This window comes from Sinocyclocheilus rhinocerous, unplaced genomic scaffold (genome assembly GCF_001515625.1).
Source record: "Sinocyclocheilus rhinocerous isolate Xijiao unplaced genomic scaffold, SAMN03320098_v1.1 scaffold749, whole genome shotgun sequence".
Lineage (NCBI taxonomy): Eukaryota > Metazoa > Chordata > Actinopteri > Cypriniformes > Cyprinidae > Sinocyclocheilus > Sinocyclocheilus rhinocerous.
Genome location: NW_015653466.1, coordinates 1088802 through 1113577, shown reverse-complemented (window position 1 = coordinate 1113577; position 24776 = coordinate 1088802). Strand labels below are relative to the sequence as shown.

Here is a 24776-nt window from a genome sequence, read left to right as displayed (position 1 = left end):
TTCAGTTGTTGACATTTTGCTTTAAGGTCCGACATGTGCAATAATAGTTATACAAGTAAAAACTTGAGAATGAACTGTATGAAAAGCGCACTACAGAGAAAATGTATTTGCCCTGAGATACTCGAAGCACAATATCTTGCAGCGACAATTGCAGCACAGCTCTTAGATCTGCTTCTCCACAGCAGTAACTGAAACTCCTGACTCGACATACTTACTATACTGTGCTGAGGCCACATGATTTAAATGGCTGTACATATTCATTGAAAATGTGCAGCTAATAAAGTTATGTGGGTATGCATGTATGCATGACTAAATTCAGAATGGAATACTAGCTTACTACTTTCTGAATGCTGCATTTTGCTCATTTGTAAAAATAGTAAATGAAACAGAATAAACATTTCAAATTGTAGTACTGTATGTTTTGTCATAAACTCATCACATTGCATGTTTAAGAAAAACATTTTTTAAACTGTTTTATCATTGTATCTGATCTAGGGCCCTATGAAATCAGCCCAATTTCTTTCTGTTTCTGTTTTTTCCAAATTCTGTTTTGTTTTCTCAAATTCTTTGTCTTCCATTTAAAAAAAATTCTGGGTTCCATTTAATGGTTCATATTAAATTTTAATAATCAAAAAGCATGTCTAATCAATTTAAATGGTAAAACTTTAACAACTTTAACAACATTTATTATTTTTTATAATAATAGGGCCCTATAAAATGTTTTTTTTAATGATTTAATACAATATTATTATCAAATATGGTGGTAATCAAATGAGAAGGCATAAAACATTAACAATTTAATTAAATAAATAGTTATCAAATGTGACCGGTGCTGGCAAAATGAGTCAGAATGCGCATGGGCTAATTTGGAGCTCATGGCCGGTTCAAACACTGTGGAACCACATAAATAACAAACATAGAACGTTATTAGCAAAACCAATAAGAAAGCTTGGAGGCATGGCATACACCTTGATGTAAAATAAAATAAATAAATTACACAAAGTTTAAATAAAGTAAAAATCAATAAACCCTCTGGAACCAAATAAATAAGAAATAAATGTTTAAAAAAACGGCAAAAGTCAACAGGCTTTTCAAAATCCAAAATATTGCCAAAGAGGTGCTTTTGCATTTCGTTTCGAAACGAAAGCCTACTAGGTGATTTTGTTTTGGAACCTTCAGAAAGTTTTAACTCGATTTTTCTCAAAATTGACTTTGCCGTCTCGGCTTCAAGCGGGTGAAGCATTTTTTGGTCGATTCCAACAAATCATACATCATTTTGAAAGTTTTTTCATGTAGATTGTGAAAATAAAAATAACTCATTTTTGAAAATTTGCTCATTGTCACTTATTTTGCTAGCACAGGTCACAGATTTTTTTTTAAGCTTTTATTTTTTAGCAAACATAGTGCTACTTTTAACTCGATTTTTCTCAAAATTGACTTTGCCGTCTCGGCTTCAAGCGGGTGAAGCAATTTTTGGTCGATTCCAACAAATCATACATCATTTTGAAAGTTTTTTCATGTAGATTGTGAAAATAAAAATAATTCATTTTTGAAAATTTGCTCATTGTCACTTATTTTGCTAACACAGGTCACAGATTTTTTTTTTAAGCTTTTATTTTTTAGCAAACATAGTGCTACACAAAAAAGTAAAAAAAATATTTTTTTAAATCAGTAAAAACTGCAGTAAAAATCAAAACATGGTGTAACATTATTATTACTTTGAGAAGTACATTCCACTGTACAATAGTAATGTATTTCTGGCACAATTTATTCAAGTTAAACCAAACTTTTATTTTGATAGGTTGTTGCTAAGTTTCTGAGTGTGTAGCCTATATGATGACAATAGTTTTTTTTTTCTCCAATGAAACTGTAAAATGCTCATGATGTAAATTCTCAGAGCACTTTGGAGATGAAGTTTAGGTGTTCATGTCCTCATGTAGTGAGACGGCAGATGCTGAAAGCACCACAAGCATCGCACGCTTGAGTATGTGCAGTAGACGAAACCAAGCCATTCATTCGCACAGAGACACACAGAAATCATAGGGCCCTGCTGATCCCAGCAGATAAATTTGATGACAATTTACATCAGATAAATATCTGTGGAAGTGATCAATAAATTATTTGTTTTGAAGGTAATTTTACTCCTGGTAAAGTCAAACGCTGCAAAATCACCACTGATTCAAATTCAACATGCAAAACACAATGTCTGAATAAGGATCCTCAGCTCAGACCAAAGGGAAGCACAGAATGATATCAAACATCAGCATTGCATTGAGATAAAGTTTGAAAAGAAATGAAAGAAAAAGAAAGGGATGTAAAGAATGACAGCAGATTAGAGTCACTGCTGCTCAGTTTGTTTGTGTAACAGTCACGTTAGCAGAGCAGAACAAGCTGCGGGTGAAGCAAAGAGAGACGCAGCCTGGTTTCTGCTGAAGGTTGCCAGCTGTGATGATGCAAGCAGTGAGGAATCACAACACAATGACAGCAAGCAGCTCGGCATCATGACGAATTTAAGCATTAAAAGCAGATGAGTGCATGTGCTTTCTGAACTCCCCACTGTGCCATTAGAGCACACACACACAGTCTGGGTTAACTGTTAACTACCACACACAGTTCTGGAGATGAGGAACACACTCACCTTCGGTCTCACCACACAATGTGCACTGTGACTCTACAGAATCAGAAAAAAAACAAGAAAGAGAGAACTGTGAGCAAACATTTACATACACAGTATATTGCGAGGACAGTCACATGAATGAATTTTTCATGACTGGGTGTTTTTTGACTACAGGCATGTAGTTGGACTATCAAAGATGTAGATGAGTTTGTTTCTTCATCAGAACAGTTTTGGAGATATTTAGCAGATTGATGGACTGGAGTCATGTGGATTACTTATGGATATTGTGATGTTTTTATCAGACGTTTGGACTCTCATTCTGACAGCCAGGGATGGGCAGTATTTCAGATACATGTATTTAAAATACGTATTTGAAATACAAAATACTATTTTGTATTTTGTATTTGAAAGCCTTTGGCAAAAATCAAATGTAATTAGTATTTTTGTATTTTCAAAATACATAAAATATTTTGTGCCAGTCAACCTCTTAATCAGTGTGCTGATTTAGTTCAGACACACCCCCTCCCCCAACCCCTTTTGTAGTTTATTTTGATACACTTAAAATTAAGGTATTTGGTATTTTATTTTAAAATACATTTTGATGTATCTTTGCCCATCCCTGCTGACGGCCTCCATTCCCAGAGGATCCATTGGTGAGCAAGTGATGTAATGCAAAATTAGGATGGCCTGAGAATGAGAACATTTTCAGCAAATTGTCAATTTTGGGTGAACTATTTGGTGAACCTTTAGTACAGAACACACACAGAACGTCTCGGTTACGTATGGTAACCCTCACGCTGTGATCAGCAGCAGCTGGATGCAATAATCGCATGCCAATGTGCATTGGCTCGTTTAGTTTACACTTGAAGTAGATTGGTCCCTCTAAGCGAGATCCCAATTTCGTCGGTCATCCGACGTGACGTCGAGAGTGACCGACTGAAAGGGAACACTCAGAATCTGATATCATATCTGTATATTAATTCAATAAAAACATAAACCAGATTATTGTACAAATAATGCATAAATTAATCTATAAATTAATAAATAAAATACAAAAGGTATATAAAAGCCATGAATGCCACTATAACACTCAACCTTTTCTCATGCTTTATCAAGGTCACATTATAACTTTCGTGGAAACTTTCATGCAACTTTTTAAATGTCCAAATACATCATAAAAAAATTAATGATCAAATTGATCAATTGTTAAATTAAACACGTACTGTATTTCAGTGGACATATGAAATAAAACCAGTGAGAGAGTAAAAAGTGTGTTTAATGAGATTTTTTAAGTGCCTATAGTTTAAATAATAAACACCCAATTATTAATATAGTAAATAAGCATAATTCCACTTAAGCATCTGTTTTGTTAGTCCCACCTCCATTGGTTCGTCTCAGGATTTCTCTTCTATCAAATTTCAAAGTATTTTGGTAAAACATTTTGTACTCCATAATTATTTCATCTGTGGCCTCAATATGCAAAAATATCAAACAGATACTTTTGGGTCCAATTAAACACAAGTTTGCACACACAGACACACATTTGCAGCCGAAATGCAAATAAACACAGAAACTACAGCAAGACTCAAATATGAATGCATGGAATTTACAATTTATGAAAAACATTACAGTCATATACATTTTTTTTAAATCAAAATATGAAACTATGTTCAAGAAAACAACTCTATTCATCTGTAAAACATGGGATCTTCACAAGACTACACTGTAAAGAAATTTGAACACTATACAAATTCTGTCATGTATTAATTCAGTTCATTTCAATGGCCATTAAATAGAACCGCTTTACTATAAAAGACATTGCGGTGCTACAGCAGTGATTTAAATAGTCGTTCTGCTGTGTTGAATGGATGATTCAGTGAGTATCTGATTAGTATTCATTATATAGCACTGTCATATTCCCATGCCGCTAATTAAGAAACGATTGACATTTGTTCATAATCCTGTTGAGAGATGTGAACAGGCAACAAATTCAACAAATCAATCATCTCAACAAGTGTCTTGTGTTTCTGGCAGACTCCAAATATACAAAAATCCAGTCCAAATATCATAAATGAAGCCTAAACTGGGGGGAAAAAAACACTTCAGCAAATGCAGCAAAAATCCTATTCTTTTATGGGCCTTTATTGACATGTTTACTGGAGCTTTTAATTCCTGATCACTTTAACTTCTTCTCTGAAAGTAAACCAACAAAACTTTAGACAGTGACACTACATATTTGTTATGTTACTCCTCCAAGTTTTGAAACGTTCGGGACTTAAAAGCAGCTAGAATTGGACAGAAAATTGAGTTGGACAACAACATCCATATTCATAAAGATATTTACAGTAAAAGATAAATGCAGATACTGATCCAAGACCTCATCCCTGGCCAAGACACCAAAAGTTCAGATTTACATATCAGTTTGACTTGTGTCCAATTAGGGATTTCGAAGTCAAAAAGCCCCCATAGAAACACAGAAAGAACAATATGCACACAAATTTTGGATGCAACATGCACCGGGACTACTTGTATCAGCTGCATGTGACTGAGCAATTTTCGACTTGCGATTCGCCAAAATAAGAAGCACTAACTGGCTCTGCCTAACCTTCACATGAAAAAAGCGTTTCAACTCATTCCATAACTAAGCACTCCATAATTAACACCAGTATTTGCATATTAGCCTTGTGTGCTAACACTCTCTGCTTTAGTTGGCGTAGTGTTAACGGTGGGAGTGTCAGTGGTGATAATTAGCTTTTCTGTTCTGGTCTTTTTTCACAGGCACACAGAGGCTTTTCTTCTGATCTTTTCTTCGGATCTTTTCTTCGGATTTCTGCGAGGAGACGGGGTGTTAATACCCGATTATATCATTATAGAAAGATTCTACATTCAATTTTTTTTAACATCGGCTCTCCTTTGATGAGGTCATAAGATACAAATTGATTAACAAGAGCAGAATCATGTACAGATATAAACGAGTCAGCCTATAGTTAATGGAGGTCAGTTCAAAAATGATCAGTGCAGATAGATTATATCGACAAGCTTCCTGGCCTGTGTAAACACACAGAAATGTGTGTTACTCTATTTAGATTACTATTGATTTCAGTTTCTGCGCTCCAAAATAATCCCTCTTGTGCTTGGCTAACTGCTCCTGCAGGAGCTGACAAAGCACTTCTGTACTTTCAGATTGTATCAGACTTTATGAAGACTGTTAGCACTCAGTCTATCATAAGCACTCTGCTAGTAAGAGCTCTCTCGGTCCCCAAGAGTAAGAAAGATAACAACATACCAAGTCTGCAAAGGAATATATGGCAGCAGTGCTAACATTCAGACCAAACAGCAGGTGCAAGTGTGATTTTTTTTTTATATTAAACAATTTTTGAGAAACGTACTTTTTGAACAAAATGTTGTCAGTTTCAGTACTTTGTGCTCTGCTAAAGAAAATAGCTCCAAGCAAAGCCACAGCAAAAGTGTCACAGTTTACAGTTGTGAATCTCTTAACAACACACAGTAGTGTTTTTTGTTGAATGAATCAGCTGAAAGAATGATTCAGTGACTCCTGAATGAATCAGTGTTGTTGAACAAATCCAGTGTAAGTGGACAATTCAATGATTCATTCACATATTCATACATATGTCAGTTGTTCCCATTCAGTCAGTTCACTTGGTACAACACATGACTATTGGATATGGCACTCTTGCACCATTTGCTGAAGACACCTTTATTCACACCTGAAAGACCAATGACACATGACGACGTAGGCAGGGCTACCTGCCCACAGCATATACATGCAGTCGCATACGTTCTTCAGCTCTTCACCGCGCTGTTAGAACACCATCATGCCACATACACAAGAATAACCCATGGTGGTGACTCTTGTTGAATAAAAAGGCATAAAAGAGAAGTTTTTAGCTCGAGTTTAGCACAGCTACCAAATGGCTATTAAACGTTTTCATGAGAAATGACTGAGCATAAGATCTCACCCCTGTCCTACGGCATGTGGGTGTTTATGGTCACAAGCACTGTGGGTCACAAGTGTTTGGGAGTTGTCTACGCTAGGTTGGCTCTCTCCAACCATGGTGCGTGTGTGCACTGCCAGCAACTCTATCGTTCCGCACTCACGCAGTGTGTAGCATGTGCTTGGTGGGGCAGTGGCCAGACACGGTGTGCTCCAGTCTTCTGGGGCTTATCCTGATGCGCCTCTCGCCGTTGTTGGGGATGGCCACGGAGAGTTAGGACGATCGTGTGGAGGCAGAGAAAAGTCTATGTAGTGTTCACGACAAGGTTCCACTGGCTGCCCTGAGTTGGAGCAAAACTTTAACTTTTATCTTGCTGGATGCGGAAGAAGAATGCTCTGATTATATTTTCCAAGCAGGGCAGATTGCGGATCCCGTCCCGCTCTTCAAGGCGATGGATGGAAGTGAAGTGATGGAGGGCCCTTGCATGGGTCTGTTTTGGAGAACGGCAACAAAGTTTGTCAGTGGAGTGGCTTGACCCTTGCACGGACCCTCCTGATAATGGTAATCACGTCATACAGGCAGTGCGCGGACCGTTATGGAACATCTATGTTCTGCTCCGTCTTGCGCATGGTTGAGCGTGTGAGCCTTTCAAGGTATAATTAGGTCTTAGGTTTGCAGGCTATGTGTGAACCTCTGTTTGAGCCTTTAGGATACTTGAGTCTAAGAATGCTGCCCTGTGGCTGGTAGGCCTACTGGCATCTGAGAAGCGCACTGGTGATCTTCATGCGCTGTCAGTACATCCCTTGTGCTCTTGTTAAAACTGCTCACTCTGTCAAATGTCTGACTCAGAGGAAAACAGGAGATTTCATGCTTTGTACGAGTTGTATGCAGGTGCATGGAGCAGATGCAGGCTGTGACCAGCTATGTAATATTTGCCAACTCGGCCCCATGTGAAGCTGCTATTTGAATGGCATCTTTTACATTGGATTGTAAAAAGCTATTTCTATAGTAAGAACCAAAGACTTAAACTAATTCAGTCTGTGTGCATTGAATTTATTTAATACACGAGTTTCACAATTTGAGTTGAATTACTGAAATAAATGACCTTTTCCACGACATTCTAATTTATTGAGATGCACCTGTATGGCCATTATGATTAATAAACGGTAACGGTAGCTATGTCCGTGCTTACCGCATGGGTTTTTAAACCGGAGGCCATCACTCTCTTCAAAAAAAAAAGGTGTATGTGGTGGTGCTGGTCCCTTATGTTTAATTCTGCTAATTTGTAGGGCGTGAATATATGTGCCATAGTCATGTGTTGTACCGAGTGAACCGACTGAATGGGAACGTTGAGTTATGCATGTAACTACTGTTCCCGAAGGAGGGAAACGAGGTACAACACCTCTGGGCACCGCGCAGTTGGAGGCTTGGTGAAGAGCTGAACTGAAGAAAGGGAATGACGTATGCAGGTAGCCCAGGCCCATGTCGTCATGTGTCATTGCACTTTCAGGTGTGAATAAAGGTGTCTTCAGCAAATGGCGCAAGAGAGAAATATCCCATAGTCATGTATCTCATTTCCCTCCTTCTGGGAACAGTAGTTATATGAACAACTCAACATTTTTCTCCTGAACGAATCAGTGGTTTTGAATAAATCGGTTAATCAAATGATTCAATGACTCATTCTTGTTTCCTCAATGAATCAACTGTTTCGAACTAATCGGTGGAGTCAGTTATAATAAAGTCACTTGACACCAATTACTGCCGTATAATGTAACCTGTTCTAGTTTAATGTCTCTCATTACATGCCACACTCATATGATAAATGAATTTAAAGGGATAGTTCACCCAAAAATGAAAATTAATTTACTCACCTTCAAGCCATCCTAGGTGTATAAGACTTTCTTCTTTCAGACGAATACAATCAGTCATATTTAAAAATGTCCTGGCTCTTCCAAGCTTTATAATGGCAGTGAATTGGTGATACTCAATAGTCCAATAGAAGTCCAATAAACTGCGTCCATCCATCATAAAAAGTACTCCACACGGCTCCGCGGGGTTAATAAAGGCCTCCTGAAGCAAATTGATGCATTTTTGTAAGAAAAATATGCATATTTAAAACTTTATAAACTGCAATCTCTAGCTTCCGCTAACTGTCGTACACACGTATGACAGAGTTATTGGACTTCTATTGGACTACTGAATATCACCCATTCACTGCCATTTTTTAAATATAACTCTGATTGTATTCGTCTGAAAGAAGAAAGTCATATACACCTAGGATGGCTTGAGAGTAAATTATGGGGTAATTTTCATTTTTGTGTCAACTATCCCTTTAATCTCAAATCATTCAGCCATGTCTAGGGTTATTTTGTGGTTATGATCAGCTGACTGTGCATTATCTCTTACTGTAAAGTTTTAATTTTGTGCATTATCTCTTACTGTAAAGTTTTAATTTTGAAGTACACCTGCATTTCTGCTATTGCTGCAGACCCAGAAGCACAAGCATCTCATATTTACCTCAGCATTTCCTCTGAGGCAAAATGCTCTAGATCAGCATGAAGGCCCAAATTTAAGGATCCCAGAGGTGCCATTACCTGCTAGTCTGCAAGACTGAATCATTCAAAGTGCCTGACAATACAGATCGATTTCAGAAGAGCCATGTTTAATAAGGCCCAGCTCAGTATGGGACTATCTTTTGAAAGATCGAAAGAGCAGTTTTGATAAAGCTGTATACTAATTGACTTAACAAGGGACATTCTATCATATAATTACACCACTAGAGCTCTAGACTGAGGACGTGCCAGTTTCTTCAAGAGGGCAAAGCTGGAAAATCTGAGTATCTGTTCTTAGCCCTTTAACAATTTTTTTTTTTTAACAAAGCATATATTTTTTCCCATGCAAAGCTATCTTAGTCTCTTTCATTGTTACTAAGCTGCTGTTGGCAGATTAACAGCTGAACATTATGAATCTACTAATAAGCCAAGTAATAATGATTTAAAACTCTTTGATTTTTTTTGTGCATTCAAATGGCACTTTATCACAGATTTTTAAGGCAGAATTTTGTCCTTGAGAAAATGCTGTAAATGGAAATTCTTTGCAGTCGCAAACTTTGTTTCAGAGGTTTGTTTTTATTAAAACTAAATGTTTTAAAAACATTTCAATAGGATTTAAAAATATAGAATTATTTTATAATATTTTATTATTATTCAGCATTTTTATTTTTGTAATGTTTTGTAAACTTATCATTTACTCTTGCTTTTCTTAAAATGTGCTTTATGTATATTTTATAGTTTTTAATAAGCATATTTATAGAGAGTATATGATTTATGTATTTTTTTAAATGCCATACTTAGGACAAAAAAATGAGACGTGTTAAGAAATATCAAAGTAAAAATCAATTGAATCTTTTTAGAGCGTCATTACCAATCAAGTTAGTAAAATTATGCAAAAAATGTACAAATATTACAATATTACAGATATTTAGTATATGGGAAATGCTAGCTATAAAACAAGCATTATCAAGAAAAGGAATCTGGTATTTCATTTCTAAACATTTCCTTAACATCACAGAATGCTGTTAAACACAATACATCATTTGAGATGTTTCGGTTTCAATTTATTTATAAACCAATATTAAAACAGCTGATCTTTGACCAATGTGCTGTGCTATAATAAAATAAATGTATTTAGAAAGTCCATAAGTTCAAATGTGCTCAAAGTTGCTGAAACACCCAAATATCCAGCATTAGCTGTCTGTATGAAAGCCCTTGGTGAGCAGGTCTGTTCTTCTTTGCAGATGACGGACTCTATCTGTTTATTCCCTCTTAATACAGTCTCACCCAATCAGAGCGCTGAGAAAGGTGGGCGAGTGAGACCAAAGTAAGAGCCTCATCTCTTACATTAGAGCAGACGTGAGTCCTTGACTGGACTGTTCTTTCTGTTTTTTCCATTATCTGTTTGTCTTAAAAACTAGTGCGACAAGTACAGAACAAATTCATTTTCTCTCACAGAACACAGAACTACTAATTAAGTTCTAAAATAGAGACGTGTGAGTGTTTGTGTGTGTGTGTATTTTGAAAGTGTGAGGGAAGGGTGTTAGACTGTTGATTATTTTTTTGTTCTTTATATTTTTTCCACGCTCTCAGAAGCACAGAACAGACTTGTCATAAGTTACCTAACATCCAGCATCTTAAAATAAACTTGGAAAAACCATATAATACACAGAATAGCACACAGAGACCTGAACACAGTGAAAGTTGTTGTGCATGTGACCTTTTTAGTGTACTCTGAAGGTAAACAGTCATCAAGTGTTGTTATCTGCCATACAGGGCTCATGCATTTGGGTATGTTTCAGTATTTGAATTAGTTTAAAAGCTTCCAGTATCTATCCTAATCTCCATTTAATCTCATCATTTAAAATAAATTATGTTTTAGATGATGCTAAAGATTCTCCACATTCTCACATTTTCAAAAGCTATCCTGTAATGGACCTCTGTTCCATCTAACCTCTTTGATAATGTAACAAGTCTGAGACGCAGACAAAAATGCAAAAGCCTGAAAAGCAAAACATTAAAAATAGCACTTACAAAAAGGTACCGTCACAGTACCGAGATATATTACACTTTGATATATACATTAATTTGGACTGATTACTGATTGATTTAAGATACCATGCTATTTATAAAGTATTCCAACATACTGCAAAGAATTCCATTGTACTTTCTTGTTGGTGGTATAAACTAGGGGAATTATAAAAGTATTATAATATTGCAAAATATATTTATTTCTGAAAAAAAAAAAAACTTACTGCCTTTTACAAGTAGTCTGGTTCAGTTCACTTAACGTGACCTCATGCAAAACTTGGTTGAACATATAAAAAGTGCAGTCTTACATTGAACTAACTTTCTTTGAAAAATTATCTTTAAACTGTTATAGCAGCTGCATTCGGATCCTCAGAATACTGTATACTTCCCTACAATGTAGTAGGCAAAAATCGTATGTCAAAAGAGTAGTCTATCCAAATTCACAGTATTTCTATCTGGATGACCTATTACTTCTGTTGATGATCTGAAGTGTGCATCCAATGGACACTTTAACTATTGTATTAGGCCATGAGAGAGGATATGTGAATGGCAGTGAAGCGACACAACTGAGTCACAATAATGACAACAAGTTTAGTACATCCAGATTGCATTCGTATAAATCATAAAACTGAAAATGTATGATAAGAATATTGCTTAAAATATGACACATGCCAAGAAAAAAAATCAAGTAAAAAGCAACAAAATATTCTGATTACATTCATACTTCACACATTACTACTGTATAGAACATACTTGTTAACAGTGACAAAGTAAGTATTTATTCAAAGAAGTACCTACTCAGAGAGTATGTGATTTTGGAGAAAAGAGAACATCCTTCATAAACAAAGAGCCATTTATGCTCATATTGACTATACTGCCCATTGAGGCAATGCTGAGAATGTAACATGTAGGCCTGTTTGCGATACATTATGAATTGCGGTTGGGCCTTTATCTTTGATGCAACAGGATTAGACCAAAATGAAATGCTGTAATCACCACTTTTATCAATTAGTTAACTGTATCAGCTGTAATTGTAATCTCATTTATTTATTGGTTGACCTTGCAGCCCTATTGTGTGGTGAGTAAATGGATGAAGTGCAGCTGTAGTCCTGAGGAATGCTGGGAGGTTGGAGGACTGATGAAATTCTTCACGGACGAACACCCTCATGTATTATAAGAGAATCTTTCATGAAGCGTTTGTTCTGCGGCCTCTCCTTTCTACAGCCCTTAATGATGTTCTCTCAGTGCACTCCTCCTCTCCTCTCTTCCTGTGGCCTTTCCTTTCTCTCATTTTTCTCTCACTATCTCTATTTCGACCTTTCTTCTTTACTCCCTCTCTCTCTGTTTTCATGAATAGGCTCACTGAGGCGTCAAGTGCAGGACTAGGTCTGTGCAGACCTCAAAGACAGGAAGAGAGAGATGAAAGATGATGAGGAGGAGAGTTTGGGCTGACATGAAGGGTCATTGCAGTGCTTTCCTCTGAACTGTGAACATTCAGTGCTGATGGCAATGACAAAGTGGCATAGTTCATAACGCTGTATGAACATCTGGAAAGGGCATTTCTTGTTTCGAGGTTACTGGCAGTTTCTGAACTGGCTTGTGATTTAACTGTTCCTTGTATCTGTCAGTGGATCAGTGGTGCTACTGTAAGGACATGAAGGAGAATTAACGAGTTATTGAGTAAATTACTTTAATGATTTTATAGATATTAAAACCCATTATAATAAATGGCAAGTTTTATATGATTTTCTATATGAATATATATGATTGTCTTTTGAGAAGAGAAAAAAAAGATATTTTAAAGAATGTTTCAAATGTTTTGGTCCAGTCATTATCATCAGTAATTATGTCCCCACTGGATGCTACAAATGCCTCGTTTATAATGGGTTTCATTGGTTTTGTCTCGTTGCTCCGGCCGGACTGGACATCACAATATGAAAATGGGCGTAACATTTCTGTCACATGCTTGAGGTATTCGGCCAATCACAACGCACTGGATAGCTGGCCAATCAGAGCACACCTCGCTTTTCAGACCGATGAGCTTTGTAAAAATTGACGCGTTTCAGAAAAGCGGGGCATAGGAGAAACAATAATGTACTTAATAATGTTTTTGAACCTTAATCCGCATAAACACATTTCATTACACAAAATACACAAAATAATGTTCTTTTTAGCAACATCATATGACCCCTTTAAAGTCAATGGGATCCAAAACAACCACAATGACATTCAATGTACGGAGAAAAAAATATATTCTTTACAAATAAGAAAAAATGCAAACAGATTTGGAACAAGATAAGGTTGAGTAAATGATTACAGAATCTATTTAACTGGGAATGATGAAGAATAGTCTATTGTTTATATTGTTCTTATGAAAATTTGAATATTTATATTGTTTATTCCAAACCTGTATAACTGAGAAATGTAGTGGCCAATCTTTTAGTTCAAAGGCAATAATGAGACTTTATTTTTTTTTAAAAAGTGAATAAATTATTGATTCAAATCTTTTCAATGAATCGTTTGATCTGATTCACCAAACTTGTCTAGTTCTCAAGTTCATCTCTGTGACTCTCACTGTAGAACAACATGAGGGTGAATAAATGATGAAGCAATTTTCATTTTGGGGTCGGCTATCCTTTTAAGTGGGAATGATGGAGAATTTTCATTGTTTACTCTTGTGTTGTTCCAAACCAAGAAAGAAAGAATGACTGAGAAATGTACTAGCCGATCTTTTTAATCCAAATGGATTTATGAGACTTTATTTTTTAAAAATGAACAAATGTCAAATTTGTGATCAAATTATTTTTCTTTTCAGTGAATCATTTGACCTGATTCACCAAACCAGTTTAACTCAGTGGCTCACAGCAATTCTGAAGTTAACTCTTTCCCCGCCATTGACAGAATTTTCTGTCATTTGTGAGACATCGTTTTTCCTCCATTAATGGAATTTTCCAGCTTTCCATGTTTTCACTGTTATACAGTAGGGGGTGCTATTACACATCTTCCGAAAGAGCGCTGAATGTCCGGATCAAAACACAGGTGAAGAAGCATAAACAAGCGATTGCATTTGTAAGCAGATGCATAAGTAAAATAACATGACCATCAAGTGTTGATAAAAAAAAAAAAGAATGCATGAAGCAAGAATTTCTTTTTGTTTGTTTGTTTGTTTAAAAGCTGAGGCTCTGTTTTTTTCTTTTGGCATATCGTATGTTCAGATATTCATTCAACAAATATATGCTGGCGGGGAAAGAGTTAACAGCTCTCTGTGGATCAACATTAAGGTGAATAAATGATGGAGAAAAAAAATTCTTTTTCGAATGTACTATCCCTTTAAGAAAGTTTTGTAACAGGAAATAAAAACGTACTGTTTTTTATTTACTCCTATGACCATCAAGTGTTGATAAAAAAAAAAAAGAATGCATGAAGCAAGAATTTATTTTTGTTTGTTTGTTTGTTTAAAAGCTGAGGCTCTGTTTTTTTCTTTTGGCATATCGTATGTCAGATTATTCATTCAACAAATATATGCTGGCGGGGAAAGAGTTAACAGCTCTCTGTGGATCAACATTAAGGTGAATAAATGATGGAAAAAAAATTTCTTTTTCGAATGAACTATCCCTTTAAGAAAGTTTTGTAACAGGAAATAAAAACTTACTGTTTTTTATTTACTCCTAAAGGTGAAGTGCAAAAATAAAAACACCATTAAACAAAGTAAAGTAACATGAGCTCTGGATAACTGGAACCGTGCATAGCTGCTACAAAGCATCATGGTTACGATTCCTCAAAATATCCGCACTCTATATTGACATGTAACTAGTGACATGTAACTGGCTGGGCTTAATTCACAATGTGTCAAAATGGTGAGTGAAAAGTCTAACAGGAAATGACAATGAGGAATGCCATCTGTGCAGTGCCACCTCAAGCTGCTGGTGTTGCATCAGACGTGCTGTACAGGTGACATATTACTAACAGAGTGTACAGCAAGACTGTAGCCTGGCAAATCAACTGCTGCCATGGATACAGAGACTTCTGTAATCTCAGCCAGACAGTTATCTAAGACTGGCGTTTATATGATTCTCTAGTATGGTTTCATTAAGAGAGCGAGAGAAATCGGGAGAGAGAGCAGATGTTTGTGCACAGTAAAATGTGACTTACTGTCCCCCATAGGTACAATCTGTCTCGAACCTGCTATCAGTCTCATATTCCCCCTCAATGTTTTGAGCTAGTGTTCTGGTCCAGTCACACACACACTCAGACAGCTGCAGGCATGTGTGTGTGTGTGTGCTGGCTTAATGTCTGTCATTTTATTTAATAAGTTGCTGGTGATTATGAGAGAGACCCAGGATAAATCTGACTGGAAGGAGGATGCTGTTCTTCCTCAAAACCCGAGAGTTACTGGAACACTCCAGAGGAATAAAGAAACACATCTTTCCGCTCTGTTCTTGTGTGTTTGTGACTGTGTGCTAGATATAAAATGAAACAAGGTGCAAAAGAAAAGGAGAGAAAGAGGGAAGGGTGATGATGAAAAACTTTTCTTTCTTGTCCATACATACTTTTGTTTAAGTAGCCACTTATATGTTGGATAACGTACAATCACATGGTCAATAATACAAAATACCGTAAATCCATTTAGGGTGATACAAGACCTCATGACCTCAAGGAATTATTTTGTGAAAACTATCCCTTACATTATAACCGCTAATACTGTATTCGCCTATTATCCATGGCAACATACCAATGCTACTTTCACGTCTTCCTTTTTATATTGACGCAGCTTTCAAAATGGTGAAGTACTTAGTGTAATAAAAAAGGCATTTAAACCCTAAATAAATGGCTCAGGAATTCCGAGCTAAAAAATGAAAACACTGAAGAACAAGAACTGATATGACATACAAAAATAGAGGAAAATGCTACTTGCAGCTAAAAATGATATAGTCCATAGAAAAAATTACTTGGATTGCAGATAAAACAATACATAGGCCTACCATTCAAAAGCTTTGGGGTCGTTAAGTTTTTTTTATGTTTTTGAAAGAGGTTTCTTATGCTCACCAAGATGGCATTCATATGATCAAAAAAAAAAAGGCAATATTGTGAAATTTTTCTAATATATTTTAAAATGTAATTTATTCCTGTGATGGCAATGCTGATTTTTCAACATAATTACTCTAGTCTTGTAACATGATCCTTCAGAAATCATTCTAATATACTGGTTTGCTGCTCAAGAAACATTTCTAATTATTATCAATGTTAAAAATAATTGTGCTGCTTAATATTTTTGTGGAAACTGGGTTATTTGATGAATAGACAGTTCAAAAGAATAGCATTTATTTAAAATGGAAACATCAGCAACCTTATAAATGCCTTTAATGTTGCTTTTGAACAATTTAGCGGGTCTTTGCTGAATAAAAGTATTAATTTCTTTCAAATAAAAAAGTAATTAATTTTGAAATATTGCTGGATTGTTTGTCTTGCTACTAGACAGATAGGACTATGACTATTTTCTATTTGTTTTATGGGAAGACTGAAGCAATTCTACAACTAATATAAAATAATTTGGACTCAAATCAATATTTCATATTCATGTATTTATTTATTTGTTAAGCAGCTATATAATAAGTGGGATAACATACAGTCAAGACTGTACATTGTCCGTTACATATTTAATATGCCCTAAAGAAGAATGCTGAGAAACGTCCTAAAAATGTCAATTACATCCATTAAATATGCAGCACCTCTGGTAAAGCAGCATTAACAGCAGGAGTTCTTAGAGAAAAAGTCGTAGAAATCATTCTAATATACTGGTTTGCTGCTCAAGAAACATTTCTAATTATTATCAATGTTAAAAATAATTGTGCTGCTTAATATTTTTGTGGAAACTGGGTTATTTGATGAATAGACAGTTCAAAAGAATAGCATTTATTTAAAATGGAAACATCAGCAACCTTATAAATGCCTTTAATGTTGCTTTTGAACAATTTAGCGGGTCTTTGCTGAATAAAAGTATTAATTTCTTTCAAATAAAAAAGTAATTAATTTTGAAATATTGCTGGATTGTTTGTCTTGCTACTAGACAGATAGGACTATGACTATTTTCTATTTGTTTTATGGGAAGACTGAAGCAATTCTACAACTAATATAAAATAATTTGGACTCAAATCAATATTTCATATTCATGTATTTATTTATTTGGCAAGCAGCTATATAATAAGTGGGATAACATACAGTCAAGACTGTACATTGTCCGTTACATATTTAATATGCCCTAAAGAAGAATGCTGAGAAACGTCCTAAACCATCAACAGATTTTGATCCTCCATCTGCTCACATACTTTCTCTCTCTGAACGCCGTCCACTCACTCAGATACTCTTAATAATGAGTAATTGGCAGAGCGCACTCACCAGAGTCTCAGCTAATGCACCTGCTACCTCTGACTGTGTCAGAAAGAAAGAGCAACGGGCACCAGATGTGAAGGCTGTGTCCACCCCAAGCCACAGCGTCACTTTAGACTGACCTAGTTTCAGTTTTTAACTGTAATTGCTGGTTGGAAAGAAATTGATCACATCCAAAAATGAGTCATAAATTATTCTTATTATTTGCTGTCCAAGAGAATGGGTGTCTTAAACCCCAACATCTGAACTGATCTGAATGTTCCCTCACTATTTATTGATTGGAAATTAAATAAAAACCATTGAAGAAAATGTGAATCAAACATTGTTTAGTGATGTTCAGTTGCCAAGCAACAACTCCTACAGTGCATGTATCAGCAACAACAACAATTTGAATGGAGAGAACTACATGATGGAATTTGTTAGGATAGTATATATATATATATATATATATATATATCATAATAAAAATGTATCTGATTAAAAATGTGGAGTTACCCATCTCATTCTCAGCTATTTAAAGGAACAGTTCACAAAAAGGAAAATTTTGTCAATATTTCTCACCCTAAATGTCATTCCAAACCAGTATGCAGTTATTTTTTATTTTTTTCAACTGTTTTGGCAAATGGAGAAAATAATCAGCGAATAATAATTTAAGTTTCAGTCTGGGCCACTTAAAGCTACAGCATCATAAGGTGTGAAAAGATTTGAAATAAAACACATGAACTGTACACTTTTATAGTGTTTGTTTGTCTTCTTTTGACCTTGACAGCCCATAGTCATTATGAACCTTCAGAGTATAGATAAAATTTGTACATGAAAGTTCACCTAGAGAATATTTAACATAAAAATGAATAAATACATTTTAAAAAATGGTCTAACTTTTTTCTTTAAGTTCACACCAAAATGTTGTCATTATTTATTCACCATCATGTCAATCCAAACCTGTAATACTGTTCTGTGGGACAAAAAATAAATAAAAATTATTTTTCATAAAATGAAAGTCAAAGGGGTTCAGTGTAGTTTTGGACCACACTGACTTTCATTGTATGGACAAAAATATTCTTAAAAATATCTTCTTTTGTGCTGCACAGAAGAAAGAAAGATGATGGTGGGTAAATAATTACAAAATTGAACTATCCCTTTAATAGAATGCCATTCTATTTAATAGAAAGTTATTTACAGTTAACTGCATATAAATGAATGTGGATTTGTTCATAGTTCTCGCAGGTTTGTGTTTGTACTCTGGGGAGTTTTATTATTTAATTTTTTGAGAACTCTCAACCATCACTAATTGTACACTCTTCTGAGCCTTTCTGCAGCTTTGTAACAAGCAAACATCACAAGCAAATTTTCCAGAAAACAGGCCAGAGGCAGAGGATGGGGGATGTGTGTGTTCTCCTCACAAATCTCAATTTATCTGCCTTGTGCACGAATTTGGTCCTCTGCCTATGTTCAGCATTCATCTGGACGAGGACTTTCAGATTTCATTCGGATTCAGCAGGGCGTCAATAAAGAGCTCTAAAGTGCTTTCTCACCTAATAACAGACTCTATGTTAAACAAGGGTAGAACAGCCATCTGAGATTCTATCAGTCCTTAGCAACCTAGCAACCAACGCCAACACAGTTTGCCGCTCCGACCAATGTGTGAAGCTCATGGAAGTCCTTAAGTCATTTGTAGGTGAGGGGAACTGTGTCTCAATACCTCAGGCGAAGAATGAAATGTGTAACCTGAAAGCGTGTTTGCGTAAGTGCTTACCTTTCACATGAATGGGTTAAGATGCAAACAGAATAAACCAACACAAAAATCTGATCTAGTTGCCATGGTGATATTCAGAGCTGAAGTGTTCCTGAGTGTCTTAGCATCTCCCATTGCATATGCTAATTTAATATGATAACACACAAACACTATATGCTAATTCCTCAAAAGAAGCCTCGCAGAGCTGACCTGAATCCTGCATGTTTAATAAAAGATCTCTTCATCTTCTCAAAATTATTTTTCATAAAATGAAAGTCAAAGGGGTTCAGTGTAGTTTTGGACCACACTGACTTTCATTGTATGGACAAAAATATTCTTAAAAATATCTTCTTTTGTGCTGCACAGAAGAAAGAAAGATGATGGTGGGTAAATAATTACAAAATTGAACTATCCCTTTAATAGAATGCCATTCTATTTAATAGAAAGTTATTTACAGTTAACTGCATATAAATGAATGTGGATTTGTTCATAGTTCTCGCAGGTTTGTGTTTGTACTCTGGGGAGTTTTATTATTTAATTTTTTGAGAACTCTCAACCATCACTAATTGTACACTCTTCTGAGCCTTTCTGCAGCTTTGTAACAAGCAAACATCACAAGCAAATTTTCCAGAAAACAGGCCAGAGGCAGAGGATGGGGGATGTGTGTGTTCTCCTCACAAATCTCAATTTATCTGCCTTGTGCACGAATTTGGTCCTCTGCCTATGTTCAGCATTCATCTGGACGAGGACTTTCAGATTTCATTCGGATTCAGCAGGGCGTCAATAAAGAGCTCTAAAGTGCTTTCTCACCTAATAACAGACTCTATGTTAAACAAGGGTAGAACAGCCATCTGAGACTCTATCAGTCCTTAGCAACCTAGCAACCAACGCCAACACAGTTTGCCGCTCCGACCAATGTGTGAAGCTCATGGAAGTCCTTAAGTCATTTGTAGGTGAGGGGAACTGTGTCTCAATACCTCAGGCGAAGAATGAAATGTGTAACCTGAAAGCGTGTTTGCGTAAGTGCTTACCTTTCACATGAATGGGTTAAGATGCAAACAGAATAAACCAACACAAAAATCTGATCTAGTTGCCATGGTGATATTCAGAGCTGAAGTGTTCCTGAGTGTCTTAGCATCTCCCATTGCATATGCTAATTTAATATGATAACACACAAACACTATATGCTAATTCCTCAAAAGAAGCCTCGCAGAGCTGACCTGAATCCTGCATGTTTAATAAAAGATCTCTTCATCTTCTCAGATCACTGTTTGTGCCAAAGATCTTCATGCCTGAAGGAGCTGGACCTGAGCCAGAGGTTAAACTGAACCTGTGTTAGGCTGCCATTACAAGAAACATTAAAGTGAAGTTCAGCTAACAGCCAGCGGCAACTGGATTTGCGCAGCACTTTACTGCTCCATCAAACAATTCAGCAGAGATTCACAACACGGCATACAGCAGAGCAGCTGGAGAAGCTTCAGGGAGGGATTTCCCAGGACAGGAGGTGGTTTTATTTGGTACTGTGCAAGAAAGATAAGCTCAATGTATATTGTACATTTAAGGAATACTGTATATACAATAGTGGTGGTGTGTTAAAGCTGCTTGGCTCAATCTGTTTGGCTTGGAATCAAAAATGTAAGCCAATCAGAAACACCAGTCCAGAGCTGTCACACTGCTGTTCAGCCAATGTCAAACTCTTGTTATCTACTTAGACCAAAGAGTCAAGGTTTGGCTGGTTAGCACTGTCCAGTTTGCAGGACTGTGCAAAATTCTGACTTGAAGAATTGACTGTTTGTCACGACTTGATTTGTAATGTGAATTAAATAGACTGGAAGTCAGTTTATGGAAGTAAAAAATCTCATTCATGTTCTCCCTAGGGGAACGATAACTAATAAAGCTTTAAAGACAGACCTACTGTGAGCTACGAGGTTGTTAATCAATGATATATGCTTTGTTGAAGCCATTGGCCAGCATTTTTTTCACCTTATTTAAAAAAAAAAATCATGCTCAACAGGAAGTCCTAGTGAGAAACTACTGTAGCTGCTACAGGAAAGTGGAGCAGATTGTGTGTTTATACATTTTGGATTTATCGTAATTTGTTATGTGTTGAATTTAAGTTTTTAAAAAGACGCTGCAGAGCGTGACATCATATCACGACCGTTACAGTGTCCGAAGAAATTTCATATGCTCAAAGTCTAGTGTGACCGTGGTTTTAAGCACCTGTCTATTCCTATTAAGCACTGCAAATTACATAATAGTTAGTCTCCCTAGACTGCACATTTTGCATTAAACATAAAATGTTATTTCTATATTAAAAATCAGCATCTTTAATTTTAATATTTATCTGTCATTTTTTTATTCAATTATTTCATGTTTCACTGGGTTGTAGTTCCGAAAATCAAGCCCGCTGAAAAAGTGGGCGGGCACTGTTGCACTCTTTTGGCCACACTCCACGGGAAGTTGAATTGGAATGACAAGAGGAATTTATTGAACGAAGTAATGCATTCTGGGAAATGAAGTGTTCTTCCATGAACTGCAATTCATTTTAATTCATATAAATTAAATTGCATTTTTGCAAGTGAATTGCACAAGTGTAAAATGGACCTTCTGCTCACACACTGGCCACTATAGTGGCTAATGGCTATAGTGAAGGGCAGAATTAAGATTGCATACTTCCAGGAAGCCTGTCCAAGCGGTGCAAGTGCCATTCAGATGCATGGGAATGCTAACGAATAGCTTTCACCTGATATTATAGACCTCCTTGGTTTAGACAAACACACTATGAATGCTTTAGTAAATCGAGCCCACATGGTACTGGACATATTACAATAGAGTTGTGTATAGCACTGATGAGAGCCCTTCAAACTCAGCGCACACACAGCTCTGTGTTGTGGGTGTCTCCTGCTGTCTGTACAGATGTTTAACAGGCTGATATCGGTGAGCCCTGTGGATACAAAGCTACTCAAGTGCAGTGAGCCATACATTCCCTTAGTTGACCTTAATCCACCACCTACATAAACACACATGTAAGCATGTAAAGATCAAATACCAATATGCTTTCTAATACATCCAGGTGCATGAAGAAATACTTGCATATTGACTCGGGCTGCATAGAAATGGCCGGTATATGAAACATACATTTATACATACTGCTTAAACATAGCCAGACCTTCAGACTGACGGCAGAAGGTCTGTAAACCATGGCTGCTTTGAATGGCCAAGGACCACCCAAAAAGCCATATGACTGACAGGTAAAGCAACCAATCATGTTTTGTTTTGTGCCGAATCATGTTTAGGAGCTTGAAAATGTCCCCACAATAACATACAGGTCTGTGAAACTCTTCAATGTATTTTAAAGAGTCTATGCCGCAAAGTGCGCAAACTCTACATATTTCACATACTTTTGACAATCCAGCATTTAGTTGAACCTATAAGTGCTCATTGTCACAATTGTAAACACAACGGCTTTCTTCTTCCATGAGGGGGTTTGGCATCACAACATTATTTCCAGGCAGAATGTTAAAGAACACGACACACACGTCTCCCGGAAATCCTGTAGAATTCAACCAATCAGATGACGACTTCGAAACTCCTAAAGTGTTTCCAATTTTGTGTGCCATATGCATCAGACGTTCAACCAACGGTCCGTGGGTGTGACGTCTGAGGCTGAGACTAGCTTAAACCAGTCTTAGCTGGTCAGGTTTGATGGCTTTAGAAGGGGTTTTGTGGGCAAAACCCTCATTATTTCCTCTCATCTCTCTCACTTTCCTATACATAATAGTTTCAAAGGACCAAAAATTAAACAATAACATAAATTTTTAGTCGGGTATGAAAGTTGGCCAAGTGAACACTGTCTATGAAATGTATCCAATGCAAATAGTGCTGTTCACTTTGAGACAGACTCTAGAAAGACCATGCAAATGTGTTCGTTTGTTTGAATAAACTTCGCAACTGCTCTGGGGGGATTCACATTTGGTAACAACTGATTTATATGTACCACCATATTTAATTTGATGCAAATGAAAACAAAGCTCAATTAGCTGTACTGGCTGCTTCACACTGCCACAACAAACTTCTTAAACCTCTTTTATTTCTTAAAAATATATATCTAACCCAAAAATGAAAATAAAGTAATTATTTACTCACTCTCATGTTGTTCTAAAATCACCTCCTGTTATTTTTTCAAATTTTTTTGGAAGAATTATTGCAGTTTTTGCCATAAAATGACATTTCATCTGAATCCTTTAAAATGTAACAGATGAATCCTGCTATCTCCAAATATAATGCCAGAAAACTTTCAGATCTACCCCTGTGCTATGATATTAGCTGCAAACCTGTCAAGTGTAAAAGCGTCCATTAGCCTGGGCCCTGCAGTGGTTCTGGTAGAACAGGCAGCATCTGTGTGTGCTCAGACATATCCAAGAGGCCGTGGAGAGATTAGCAGTCTTTGCTCTGCCATGATTAGTGCTAACAGCCATGTAGCTGCACACAAGGCTAGCATCTGTTCCTTACAATGGCGCTCAATTCGGCTTCAGCTGGATTCATTAAAAAGGGTTTCTTCATTGTTTACTCTGGCCCGAGAATCAAAAGCTTTTCTGGTAACCTAATTCGACTGTGACTCTGTTAGAAAGTGTTGGCTTTCTGCAGACCAAATCACTCAGCATCAAAATAGGGCAAAGTGATGTAAGAGGAGGGTGAAGTCAGTTTGATATTAAATATGAAGTGTCGGTTTCTATGGGAAACAGAGCAATAATCCCTTGATGTGGTTTGCCACATGATAAAATGATTTAAAGCCCTTCACTGTGGGAGTGAATCAGAAAACAAATGGAGTCAAGGTATCTTTTCAAAGACCATTTGGTGTTGTTTGAGCCTGGTGACCGACATTCATTTCCATTTGAAAGGGTAAACAACAGCGTGTCATTTCAATCTACTTAGAGGAAAAATAGAGAGCAGCACAGGATTACAGGCACCCAAATAACAAAATAAATAAAATCATACTTTAAACAAATAAATGACTGATATTAAAATTCTATAATATGTCTAAAAAAATTTCAATGGATGAAAATAGATATTCATTATATTATTTATTAAAGATTACATTTAACAGTGTTATCTTTAACTTCAACTTTAAGCAAGTGTTAGATGATGGCAAAGGTTATTGAAATGAAAATACAGGGGAAATAAGTTTGAAATGTAAATATTCCATATGGTCTGATTCTGTAAATCAATCAAACAATAATAAAATTGGCCAATAACCAATATGGCACCAAAATATCATTCAGCCCTAATGTAGCCTAAGCTCTCTTTTTACACACACACACACACAGAGAAAAATGGTTCCTTATTCTATATATATTACAGTCTTGACTGGTGGATAATAAAATCAATTTACTTAATATCAGAAATAATACTGAATAATATCACACATAAAACAGCTTTGTTAATTAAAAACACTAGAATTCAGGGTCACACGTCTGTTCTGAACATCATTTCAGCTG

At 36.2% G+C, this 24776-nt stretch overlaps 1 protein-coding gene across 1 annotated transcript in view; it reads right to left on the bottom strand.

The window, feature by feature from the left end:
- Window positions 1–24776, bottom strand: part of LOC107715999 (disks large-associated protein 2-like) — a 148241-nt gene that overhangs the window by 75376 nt on the left and 48089 nt on the right. The window contains exon 3 of the mRNA XM_016522295.1: window positions 2639–2671. Coding sequence (XP_016377781.1) covers window positions 2639–2671 — 33 coding nt within the window. The remainder of the gene's footprint in view (window positions 1–2638; window positions 2672–24776) is intronic.